The 13,109-nt window shown below is 41.0% G+C and overlaps 1 protein-coding gene across 1 annotated transcript; it reads left to right on the top strand.

The window, feature by feature from the left end:
- Positions 1-5,141: 5,141 nt before the first annotated feature.
- On the top strand, positions 5,142-10,184 carry LOC127594945 (mucolipin-3-like). The gene is made up of 4 exons (XM_052056674.1): positions 5,142-5,287; positions 6,122-6,328; positions 7,538-7,668; positions 9,585-10,184. The coding sequence occupies exons 2-4, from the start codon at positions 6,137-6,139 to the stop codon at positions 9,619-9,621; spliced, it is 360 nt and encodes a 119-aa protein (XP_051912634.1). The 5' UTR covers positions 5,142-5,287; positions 6,122-6,136; the 3' UTR covers positions 9,622-10,184.
- Positions 10,185-13,109: the final 2,925 nt, after the last annotated feature.

The following is a 13,109-nucleotide window of genomic DNA, read 5'->3' as shown; positions in this document are numbered from 1 at the left end:
CTAGTTCACTAGTAAGTTCATTTTGAGGCTTACTAGTTGACATGTAAGCCACACATCGCCTACTAGTTCACTAGTAAGATCATTTTGAGGCTTACTAGTGAACATGTAAGCCACAAAACGCCCAGAGTGGTGGTGGTTTTGTCTGCGTTGAGTGTGAGTTGGTTCTGTTTTGTCCAGTTGTATATGTCGTGGAGATATTTTTGTACTTGTTGTTGTGCCTGTTGTGGTTTGACATGTGTGGATAGAATGGTGATGTCGTCTGCATATGTAACTGTGTGTACATTTGGAGGTGGTTGTGGTAAGTCTGCCATGTATATGTTGAATAGTGTTGGTGAAAGTACTCCCCCCTGTGGTACCCCCGTTTTCGTGTTTCTGTGTTCTGATGTTTCCCCCCGGTATTGAGTGTATTGTCTGCGTCCCCTTATGTAGTTGAAGATGTATTTGATGATGATGTTTGGGGTGTTAGTGTTGTTGAGTTTGTTTGTGAGTGTGTGTAGGTTTACCGTGTCAAAGGCTTTGGACATGTCTAGGGCTATGGCAACTGTTCGTTGTGGTGGTTTTTGTTGATTGAAACCTGTGGCTATGATGTTGTGTATGTGGTGTAGTGCTGTGGTTGTGGAGTGTTGTTTTCGGATGCCGTGTTGGTGAGAGGGTAGTTGAGTGTTGTTGGTAATGAAGGGTAGTATTACCTTTTCCATTGTTTTGGCTATTGGGCTGAGTAGTGCTATTGGTCTGTAAGATGGGCCGAGTGCGTGGTTTTTGTTGGGTTTTGGTATTGGGATTATTTTTGCAGTCTTCCATATTGCGGGGATGGTGTTGGTGTTGAGTGATGTGTTGTAAGTGTGTGTGAGTAGTGTTATTGCTTTGGGGCCTAGGTGTTTCAGATGTCTGACGTTTATGTTGTCTGGGCCTGTGGAGTTGTTGCTTTTGGAGCGTTGTAGTGCTTGTATGACTTGTTGTTCTGTGATGGTTATGGGCGTGGTGTTGAGTTTTCGTATTTTGCATTGTAGTTGTCTGTATGTTCTGTTGGTTTTGTGTTGTATTATGTTGGTGAATTGTTTGTTGAAAGCTCGTGCTTTCTGTTTGTTGGATATTGCCGTGTGTTGTCCGAACTGTATTGTGGTGTTTTCTGGTGCTTTTTGTTCTTTGTTAGATAGTCTTGTTACTGTGTTCCAGAGTATGTATTGTTTGTGTCTGTGGTTCCATGCATCCGTTAAGTGTTCTTTCCATAGCTCTTGTTTGTGTTTTTGGATTTGTTTGTCTATTTCTTTGTTTAGGTCTGTGATGCGTGGGTCTTGGTGGTTTTGTTGTCTGATGTCGTTTCTTTGGCTGATGAGTGTTCTGATGTGTTGTGGTAGGAGAAGTGATTTGCTTTTTATTTTTCCGTGGGGTATGTGGTGTTTGTCTGCTGTAAGTATGAGGTTTGTGAGCATGGTGTTGGCTGTGTGGATGTTGTCAGGTATGGTTATGTTCTCCAGTGCTGATTCTATTTCAGAGGTGTATCCTTCCCAGTCTGCTTTCCTGTAATTTGTGTAAGTTTGAAGGTGTTGTTGTAGGCGGAAAGGAGCACGCGTGTTGTGTGTGATTTTGATAGGAAGGTGGTCTGAACTGAGTGCGTGTATTGTGGTCCATGTTGTTCTGTTTGTGATGCTGTTGCTGGCTGTTGTGATGTCCGGTGATGTTGGTTGTTGGTTGATGTTTGTAGGTTTTCTGGTAGGTGTGTTTGCGTTTAGAGTGATTTGTTGGGAGTTCTGTAGTATGTCTGCAATGAGGGTGCCTCTGTGGTCGTCGTAGGGAGAGTGCCATTGTGTTGAGTGAGCGTTGATGTCTGCGGTTAGAATGGTGTTGTTCAGCGAGTTTATGTATTGGAAGGTGTTGGTGATGTCTGTGTCTTCTGTGGCGTGGTCTGGTCGGGTGGTATCTCTGGGGGGTATATACATGTTGCATATGTGTAGTCTTTTGTGGTTGGTTATGTGAATCTTTACGGTTTGAATTTCTGTAGTGTTGGTGTTAATGTTGTTGGGGATGTTCATGGGAGTGAATGTGACTGATTTGTGAATGTATGTGAGCAGTCCTCCTCCTCCCTTGTGTTCTCTGTCTTTCCTAATGCTGGTGTAGTTGGTGAGACGAGGTGTGTTGTGTTGTTTTTCTAGTTTGGTTTCTTGTATGGTGATGATGTCTGCGTGCTGTTGTGAGGCGAGTTCTTCTAGTTCTGTTTTCTTGTTTTGGATGCCGTTGATGTTTATTTGTAGTATGGTCAGTGTGTGTTTGTTGTTTTTGTTGGTGGGTGTTGTTCTTTGTGGGTTGTTCGGGGGTTGTGGTGTTGGGGTGTTTGTTGTTTGCGTGTGTGTTCTGCATGTCCACGTGTTTGTGTATTGGCGGGTGGTGATGCGGGAGCAATGTCTGTTTATCCAGTGTGTGTGTGTTGAGTTGCATCTGAGTGAGGTTTGTCTGCGTGTGATGATTCTATTGCAGCTATTGCAGGTCCAGGTTTGGGGGGGTGGTCTTGTGTTTGTTGTATCTCTGTTGGAGTTGTCTGTCCGTGTTGCGTTTGAGGGTAGTGTTGGTGAGGCGAGTGTGTTGTTTTGGTCTGTTTGTGCTCTGCTGCCTGTTGGTGTCCTACGAGGTGTTGTTGTTCGTGGTGGTGTTTTGGGATGTAGTCTGCATTTCCATGTTATGTTGTATTGTCTAGTGTTTATGTTTGTGCAATGTTTGTGTACCCAGTGTGGTGTGTGGTGGTTGCATCTGAAGGATGTCTGTCTTCTTGTAATCTGTTGTGTGCAAATGTCGCATGTCCAGGTAGTTTGTTGTGTGTGTGTTTGTTGCGTGCGTGAGAGTGTCTGTGTGGGCCCCGGATTTGTCTCTATGTCCCCCGCCTGGAGCAAAAGGTCCGCCCGCCACCCTGCCAGGTTCAGGGGGCGGTTAGCCGAAAAAAAAAAAAACGGCCGTAAGGGCACCCCGTTCGGGGTGCAGGGATTGGTTCCTTGATTTGTCCCCCCGTTCGGGGGGAACCCTCCAACTGCGAGTAAGCCAAGGAGTTTGGAGGTACAGCAGGTTGACAGCAGTGTGATCGAGCAGATTAGATAGAGTAGAATTTGAATGGGGCTTCACTGATTTATTTCATACAATTCATATCTAAAACACAGTTGAAAAATATTTGATTGTTAAAATATTTAAATACAAGAACTATATCAAGAAATTAACAAAACATAGTTTTTTTAGTTAGGAGAAAAGTCTAAAAACATATCACAAATGACAAACGTTGTGCCTCTCCTCCTCCTGTTCTTCAATGAAGCTGATCACCCTCCAGCTCCCATTAGAAACATCGTGCTGCTGAAGGTGTGCCGGCAGAATGGTTGTGATACAGGAGGTGCTGTGGACTCTCCCAGAAACGAGGACCTAGTTTAGTTGTAGATCCAGTAAAACATAGTGCAAATGTGACATTATTTATAATGCACAGTTACAGTCTTGTGAATATTAAAAAATGTACTTCATGTAATGCAGGAAGCGAATATTTCAAACGAACTAAGGCAGCAAACAGTAAGAGCAAAATCGTGTTCCAAACATTAACTCTTTTTTTAAATGTCAATTAGCTTGTGAGTAATAAGACAAAATGTGACTGTCAGACAGAGAACTGTCAGAGCAAACGGCAGATTTTAGAAAGTCCTGCCGAAATAAATCTGCACCCGACTGCGACTGTCAGCGTTGAACTGCCGCCATTGCTGTCAAAGTCAGACACATCTCCAAAATTGTTGGAGCAAATTTTTAAGCAGGCTTCATCTTGATAAATTGACCACGTATTTGACATTTACACCATAACGTTACCGCCTAAAATAATCGTAAAACAAAATTTTGTGTAACAACAAGAGTAATATGTACCCCAAAAGCTTTCAAAGCGTCTGAAAGTTTTCTCCTCCGTTTTTGTTGGGGCTTGGCTCGAAATGCATCATGATTGGCCGCCCGAAGTCCACGTGTCTGTCGGACGTGCTCTCATTGGTCTACAATACCATCACGGATGAATAAATACTCAAAGGGCTTGCCAGGCAAGCCCTTTGAACCCTTTAAATACTCAATGGGCTTGCCTGGCAAGCCCTTTGAGTATTTATTCCATATTGCCCACTAGTTCACTAGTAAGGTCATTTTGACGCTTACTAGTGAACATGTAAGGCCATAAATGTGCCCACTAGTTCACTAGTAAGATCATTTTGAGGCTTACTAGTTGACATGTAAGCCACAAAACGCCCGCTAGTTCACTAGTAAGATAATTTTGAGGCTTCTAGTGAACATGTAAGCCACAGAACGCCCACTAGTTCACTAGTAAGATCATTTTGACGCTTACTAGTGAACATGTAAGCCACAAAACGCTCACTAGTTCACTAGTAAGGTCATTTTGACGCTTACTAGTGAACATGTAAGCCACAAAACGCTCACTGGTTCACTAGTAAGGTAATTTTGACGCTTACTAGTGAACATGTAAGCCACAAAACGCCCACTAGTTCCCTAGTAAGATCATTTTGACGCTTATTTATGAACATGTCAGCCACAAAACGCTCACTCGTTCACTAGTAAGATCATTTTGACGCTAACTAGTGAACATGTAAGCCACAAAACGCCCACTAGTTCACTAGTAAGGTCATTTTGACGCTTACTAGTGAACATGTAAGCCACAAAACGCCCACTAGTTCACTAGTAAGATCATTTTGACGCTTACTAGTGAACATGTAAGGCCATAAATGTGCCCACTAGTTCACTAGTAAGTTCATTTTGAGGCTTACTAGTTGACATGTAAGCCACACATCGCCTACTAGTTCACTAGTAAGATCATTTTGAGGCTTACTAGTGAACATGTAAGCCACAAAACGCCCAATAGTTCACTAGTAAGATCATTTTGACGCTTACTAGTGAACATGTAAGCCACAAAACGCTCACTAGTTTACTAGTAAGGTCATTTTGACGCTTACTAGTTGACATGTAAGCCGATAAACGCCCACTAGTTCACTCGTAAGATCATTTTGAGGCTTACTCATTGACATGTAAGCCGCAAAACGCCCACTAGTTCACTAGTAAGGTCATTTTGAGGCACATGTTAGTAATTCAACTTTGTTGTTTGATTTGCACCGAGTTAAGAAAATGTGGTATTCCTCTCCATGATATCATCGTTTAGATCCTGATCGTAACTCTTCGAGCAGCCTTCCCCAACGTGATCCGCTTCTGCTGCTGTGTGGCCGTCATATATTTGGGCTACTGCTTCTGCGGCTGGATTGTGCTGGGACCGTACCATGTGAAGGTACCGCATCGATAAGTCAACCTTACTTTTAAGTACTGTCGAGCCTCAATTTAATGGACTACATCGAAGTGCTTTTTTTGTAGCTTTGAAACACCCAGTAGAGAACAAGCATTGTTTTGGACTTCTTTTGGAGCCTAAAAATCCCCAGTACACGACAACTTTACTTATGTAAAGTTTTTTTTTTTTTTTTTTTTAAAGAAGAAAAAAAAAAGTTTGAAACTGATTTTTTAAAGTTCATTCAAACTTGCTGAGGGGGCGGATAATGCTTCCTGCGCCTTGATACGGGCAATTCCACAGCAAAAATACGTGCAATTCCACTCTTTTATGAATGCACTTCTTTTATGAATCGATGACATTGATAAGGGTTGTGAAAAAAAAAACTGAGCTGCAACAAAAATATTTTCAAAAGGACTACTAGTGCCTGATTTAAAAAGAAAAAAGCTATTAGTAGAGAGAACATGCGCCTGTTGAGCTGCATGCTTACAGCACTGCTAAGCTATTGTTTCTGCTTTGATGAGACAGTCGGCCCAGCCAACATGGCCGCCACATTGACTCGCATTTTAGCCTGCTCTAGTCTACTGTAACCCAACAACAAAATGAAGCTACGCTCTGAGTTGCCGAACGGTCTGAGTGCACCAGCGCCCGCTCGGAGTACTTGGGCCTACTACGCAACTATTTTTAATGTTGGTCATTTTGGTGCCACTTGGAGAGCTAAGTATTTTTCTTAAGTGTGGCACTTGGTGTAAAATGTTTGCCAACCTCAGGTGTGAAGAGATTTACTGTTTTCAGATCATGTTAAGAAGTGTTTTATTAGACTGTATCCTTGTGCTACAGTTCCGCTCCCTATCCATGGTGTCGGAATGCCTCTTCTCCCTCATCAATGGCGACGACATGTTCGTGACCTTCTCAGGAATGCAGGAGAGCAGCACTCTGGTGTGGCTCTTCAGCCAAGTGTACCTGTACACCTTCATCTCGCTCTTCATCTACATGGTGCTGTCGCTCTTCATCGCGCTCATCACCGGAGCCTACGAGGCCATCAAGGTAGGCCAGCAAACCCGACCTTTTTTTGTCTTAAAGCAGGTGTGCCCATTAGGTAGATCCTTATCTACCGGTAGATCTAAGACGGGTCCCAAGTAGATCCGAGGAGTGTCGAGAAGAAAAAAAACAAACAACCATTTGTTTGTCTTTGTACATGTTAGTAATATATTTTTGTGTTAATATACACTGCACACTAATCATCTTATCAGTCTCATTTTCACAAAAAAAATATATTTAAAAAATAAAATAAAGCAGGTAAATCTTAAATTCGCGCGTGTGTGTGTGCGCGCGTGCGCACGCCGGTAAGGGTAGATCCCGTGAGGTTAGTTGATCGAAAAGTAGATCTTCGATCCAAAATGTAGGTTTTCTAGCCTCTATTCCAGGGTTGTCAAACATACGGTACACGGGCCGGAACCGGCCCCCAAGGCAGTTCGATCAGGCCCGCAGGATAATTTAAAAGTGGAAAAATCCATAAAATGAATGAATATTTTTTTACAAGGTGCAATTCGTGGAGTATCCGCTGGCGGATACACTGTTTGATCAGAGTACAAGTCAACATTGTTTTGATCAGAGAAGAAGACAATAGCAGTCTCAGTCTGTCACTGAGACAGACCCAACACAGCAGACGCTATCAAGGACGTGTGAATACTTTATTCTTTACACATTTAATAGCACTCTCCTCAGTTTGTAAGGTGTAGGCAGGGATTCTATTTAGATTTTATATGCGCATGTGTAAATTGTTTAAAAACAAAAATTCTTTATGAACCCAGTTTAATCTGAAAATGCATTATGATATTTTTCAATACCAATTACGTTTTGTGCCTTTGTACAATCAGTTGGATCATATATGTGAATGATAAAAGTAAATTGCACATTTGTTTAAGGAAATCTAAGGTGCTTCATGAAATGTTTTGTAAAAGATACGTTTATTACATTTCCCTAATGTTCTTGTGCTTCTTTGACCAAAACAAAGAAAAGACATTATTTTGGTTATTTATCGCGGAGTATGGTACAATTTTATTGGTCCGGCCCAGTTGACATCTACAGAGACCGTATGTGGCCCACAATGTGAAATGAGTTTGAAACCCCTGCTCTATTCTGTTTTAACTACTTTCAGATGATTTAGGTTTGGGCATCGATCACGGAGAATTGAGTGGCATCCGGCTCTGGAAACCGAATGTAAATGTCAAACTTTTATATGTTGTCGTACAGCATCAGACCCAGGAGCCCATTCACATCACAGACCTGCATGCTTTCATAGCTGAGTGCACCGATGCGCCAAACTCCGGCAAGTTCAGGGGCCTGGAGACATCGCCGTGCTCCTTTTTCTGCTGCTGTGACAGGTAATGCAATACTTTTTCTGTTTGTTTGGGGGGGGGGGTTGTAGTGAGTCCTATAAAATCAGAAATGCAACTGTGATATAAATAAGTAGTAGTGGCTTCGCTGTTGTGGTTGCTCAGTACACAATGGCTAAAGTGACAATTGAAATGAATAACAAAATAGAACATGAAGTAACTTCCTGCATGAGGTTGCGGGCAAGCCCTGCCGCAAATTGCGAATATTTGCAAATTACTGTCACACTCTCCTTACAAAAGGGTGTGTAACCGTTTATATTGTAAATGCCACAAAATGGCGGCATCTTAAGTACTCTGAATGTGAATCTCAAAATAGACACACTGATTACATAAAGCAGGGGTCCCCAAACTTTTTCCTGTGAGGGCCACATAACTTTTCCCTTCTCTGATGGGGGGCCGGTGCCAGTTTATAAAAAAGTGTGACGATCGTAGGGGAGCTAAAATTTTTTTATTGTTTTCCAGAAAAGCCACACATAACCAAATAACCCTTTCCAGGTTCTTTACAGAAAAAAGTCAGGAAACAAATAATAACACTAACACAAATACAGGAAATAAATAATAACTAAATAACTCTCTCTGGGTTCTTCATAGAAAAAAAGCCATGGAACATTGTCACGTTGTACCTGAAGAGACAGAGTAATCGCTTCGTGTATAACCAAATAACTGAAAGTCGATCCCCGAAATAGCAGACACAGAAAGAGGTTTGTCAGAGAACAAAAGGAGTCTTTAATACAAACACAAAATTACCCGACCGGGAGAATAACAAAAAGTGCTGGTCAAAATAAGGACCAGGGATAAAATAAAGAGAACAACCGAAAACGCTTGCGGAAAAAATAGCAAGGAGGATCTGATTAGACAATACTATAAATTTCACTCGAAAGAGGAATAACGACGCGCAATAATAGCCACAAGGCTAAGAGGCAATGAATAATACGAATAGGAATTGGGCGAGAGAATTTTGGCACGGCGTGGAATACTCCGGCAGTGAGTCAACTGCCAGAGCGCCCAAATAAAGCCCGTGTAATCAATCACAAATCGGTGGCAGGTGTGCAGAAAGCAAGCAAGAAGCCTGCCCCCTGCTGGCAAACACCGGACTTGACAAACATTAACTTTCTTAACCGATAAAAGTTCAGCTCAGTTGTCAGAGCAGAATCTCTCTGACACATGAGCAGTCTCTTAAAGTTCTTGTGTTCCTTCCTTATAATCCTTTTGTAGGTTCCAGTAGGCTTGTAGACACCGCTGTTTGCAGTTTTTTGGGGGCGTTTTTAACAGAGTGACGGGTCATTTTGACCCGAGGACAACAGGAGGGTTAGAGGGCCGGGCCAAATGTACGGGGCCGTAGTTTGGGGACCCCTGACATAAAGCATCAAGCCCACGCATCTAGCATGTAAACAATCGTGAAACCCATGTTCCATAAACAACTGAACTCAGTGGGTGAGTGTAATCAACACAGCCAAAATGCCTTCACATGAGGCTCATCGATACTATTAGCTAGCCTAATGGCCTATTTAACATTTTAACCACAAAGTGATGTGACATCACACACGAACAAACAGAATGATAACATTTTAGGTCATTCAGGAAAATTCTAACTGGCAAATAGAGCGCAAGAGCTGTGAGCAGTTGCATCAGTGAAGAAGCAAAACACTGATCTGCTGTGTTTCCCGTTGACCAGTCCTCAGGGTGCATTCAAATTCCACCAACAAAACAAGATATCTCAAACATCGATGTAAAAACACCACGAATGAACTAAATCAAACAACTACAGTAAGATTCCACCAGGTGGTACCAAAGTATGACTGGTGATACAAAAAGGGGACTTTGGGCTTTCCCCCCTGTCAGAGTCACATCAAACAGCTCTGGATACAATCTGAATACAAACCACCGTCTTGTATTTCCGTCAGGATGACAACATATGAGGACGTCCTGCTGGTGAACTGAGGAAGAATTCGGTTCAACTTACAAGAAGTCCCCTCTGGAACAAGCCTTTTTTTTCCTGGCACTTGACTGAAGGAGGAGGCGTCAATCAGTTGGACCAGGATTTTCCAATGAGGAATGCACGTCATGGATTCATCAGGAACAAGGTGCCTTGTGGGAAGGTGAAAGCACACATATTTATTTAATGGGCCTTGTGTCAGGCCAGCTCAGTGTTTTTTAGATTTTTCATCTTTTTAAAATTTACATTCACAAGAAAATATGTTTCAACCTGCTAGTTTATTAGCAGATTTCAAGCCGATCACTACGCACGAAACTTTGAGGCTGATCCAGTTTGACTGCGGCCTCGGAGGAAATGGCCTCTACACGGTATGCCTGTTAAGTGTTCTCACGTTTGAACCAGAACCATCACTTGAGACTTTTTTTTCCCTACTTTTTGGATTTCAAATTTATACTAAGGAAGAAGGATTACCTCGCTGGACCATAACTCGCTATTTGAAACATTTAATCATCGAAATACTTAAGATAGAGGCATAAACAAGAGAGCAATGGAGAGTATAGCTTATGAAGGGTGCATCCAAATATATAAGGATGTTATGGAAAATGTCATTTATTTCAATGGTTCACTTCAAACCTAATATGCGGTGGATTCACTACAGATAAAGTAGAATTTACTATGATTTTTTTTTTCTCTGACTTTGATGGTTACAGTTTAGAACAAACACACTCGGAAGACATTTTATTTTTGATGTAAAATGGATTCGTTTCATCACTCTGTATCATTTGAGTTTTTAACTTTTTAAATTAAACTCCTGAAATAAATTTGAGATGCACCCGCATTATAAAAAATTTAAAGCCCCAAATTGGGTGTCATTTTTTTTTTAATCTATTTTTTTACTTTCTTGTTGAGAATCTCAGGTTGCACTTAGAATAGGCTGCAATAGCATCATATTTTCATTATGGTTGCTCTCATAGATTTTGCATGATGTACTCACAAATTCATAAAGCACTTGCTGTTCGATCATTCTTACTCAACAAAGAAACTGCTCTTTATTTTGACATGAGATTTCTACAGGAAACAATTTGGCACATTTTGGAAGGCAAACTTGAAGCAACCAACAGATTAACTAATGTATAGCAATTCGCTGTACACTATGTGGTCCTCCTGCACCCCCCTCCCCCACCCCCAGCTCCCACCCATAAGTATGCTCTTGTCCACATTATGGCTGTTTTTCTATTACGTTTTGTATTTCATGAAACGCACAATCGTCAAAAGATTACTTTCGTTCGGATGACCTTCATTCATTTGTATTCAACAATCACTTCAGTGAAATGTTGAGAAACGTGTGAAATTTAGCCCTAAAGGATATATTATACATACCTGTATGTCTATAATATATCATACTGTAGAAGATATTAGGCACGTGCCTTTACACTGTCATGTTTTTTTTTAAAATACGGTACCCATATTCTACACTTGATCACTACTTGGCAAAATGTAAACGAGTAGAAACATGATATCTTGTACACATGTTGCTGATTAAAGTGTCCTGGATCACCTTTGACGTTCATCATGTTTAGTCCTGGATCACCTTTGACATTGTACCATCATGCTTCAAACTTGTTCAAAAGAGGGTGTCAGTGAGTTATCTTTCGAAGGCTGCTTATGAGAAATTTGGACCATTCAAATGGTGACTTACGTTCCAAATGACGTGGTGTAAATCAAAGCGCTGTGTTGCAGTGTTCGAGCGTGTGTTGGATTCAGGTAGCTGTTCGGTGGAGTGACATTATATACTTTATTATTATAATTTTATGAATTTTTTTTAATTTAATTTTCTAACTTTATTTATAGTGAAGAGTTAAAAAGGAACGAGCCACGCTTTACTCCAACTAAGGAGGAACATTTAATTCTGTCATCAAACGCGATGACGTCATCCCCGCCTATTGATCATGAGGCGGATGTTTGCCTTCCCACCACTCAAAATCGTCATGCATTATGGAAAGCTCTGAAGATGCCTTCCCGCTACCTGCTTGGCCAGCAAGGTCATATGTGCTTTATCGAAGGAATGGGTCATAGCTTTCATTGTCTGTGATGCACAATGGAAGGTCTATGGATGTTTGTTGATGGTGCTTTGAACTCAGCATGGCTCACTCCGTGTGCTCTGTGATTTGGGTGGGACATTCTAAATTTTTAATTATGTCATTACTTTATTTTTTTAATAAACTATATTATAGACTATTGTCCTTACATGTTTTTAGGCATGGATGGCTGAAACAGATTGATGGCATGTCCATTCATTTCAATTCTGTTTTGAGTTTGAGCATGGTCACAGAACAAATTCAACATGTATCTCAAAGCACCATTTTAGCGATTAATGTGCGCGGATCCTTGCAGACATGTTTTTGCTCATCAACATTTTGAACCTCACTAGTCACCTAGTAAGGTTTAGAAGATCCAACTAGTGTAACTAGTGGACATAATATGCCTTACTAGTGAGCTAGTGATCAATTTTTAAACTGACAAGTTCACTGCTAAGGCCAGAACACCTTAACTAGTGTACCCAGTGGACATTTGGCCCTTACAAGTGAGCATGTCAACTGTAACATGCGATCATTCATGTCTCAGTTGCGACTCGAACACCGACATGTTCACAAGTGGGCTGCATGCAAATGAAGCAGGCGGGACAAGAATTTTGATTGGTCAATATTCAGAGAATGAATATTCAGTCTTAAAGCTTTAACCCTTACGCATCCGGCTCATAATAACTGAAGAAGAATGTACAGAAGTGATTTTATAAAAACAATTCATACTTTTGATTAATCTTTCTCTCTCTCTCTCTCTCTCTCTCTTTCTCTCTCTCTCTCTCTCTCTCTCTCTCTCTCTCTCTCTCTCTCTCTCACTCTATATATATATATATATATATATATATATATAATACATGTATGTATATATACTGTATATATACAGGTATATATACTGTATATATAATGTTACAATAGAACAAATCTGAATGAAATATCTAATCAATTGCATTTTTAATACATTTTTGAAATGGTAAAGAGACTTTATGGACACCCTATATATATATATATATATATATATATATATATATATATATATATACACACACACACACACAGTGGAGGGCAAAAGTAAAATAGAAAACACACACAATACTAATTGCGTATTAATTATCCATCCATCCATTTTGTGATCCGCTTTAACCTCACAAGGGTCGCCGGTTAGGGGGTGCTGGAGTCTATCCCAGCAGTCTTCGGGCAGTTGGCGGGGGACACCCTGAACTGGTTGCAAGCCAATTTCAAGGCACAGAGGGACGAACAACCATCCGCACTCACACCCAGGGACAATTTAGAGTGTTTAATCAATCTGCCATTCATGTTTTTGGAATGTGGGAGGAAACCGGAGTACTTGGAGATTTTGCACTTGTAAAATTGGATTGATTAACACTGCATGGATACTATACAGCATAGGT

This window comes from Hippocampus zosterae, unplaced genomic scaffold, assembly GCF_025434085.1.
Source record: "Hippocampus zosterae strain Florida unplaced genomic scaffold, ASM2543408v3 HiC_scaffold_33, whole genome shotgun sequence".
NCBI lineage: Eukaryota > Metazoa > Chordata > Actinopteri > Syngnathiformes > Syngnathidae > Hippocampus > Hippocampus zosterae.
Note: the sequence above shows the minus strand (reverse complement) of the source record. Positions and strands in the feature narration are given on the sequence as shown.

What these genes read in the sequence shown, in the direction of transcription:
- LOC127594945 (XM_052056674.1), top strand. Translation starts at nt 6,137, where the DNA reads ATGGTGTCGGAATGCCTCTTCTCCCTCATCAATGGCGACGACATGTTC. An exon ending in GAGCCTACGAGGCCATCAAG is followed by an intron (nt 6,329 to 7,537) that starts GTAGGCCAGCAA and finishes GTTGTCGTACAG; the next exon opens with CATCAGACCCAGGAGCCCAT. An exon ending in TTTTTCTGCTGCTGTGACAG is followed by an intron (nt 7,669 to 9,584) that starts GTAATGCAATAC and finishes TATTTCCGTCAG; the next exon opens with GATGACAACATATGAGGACG.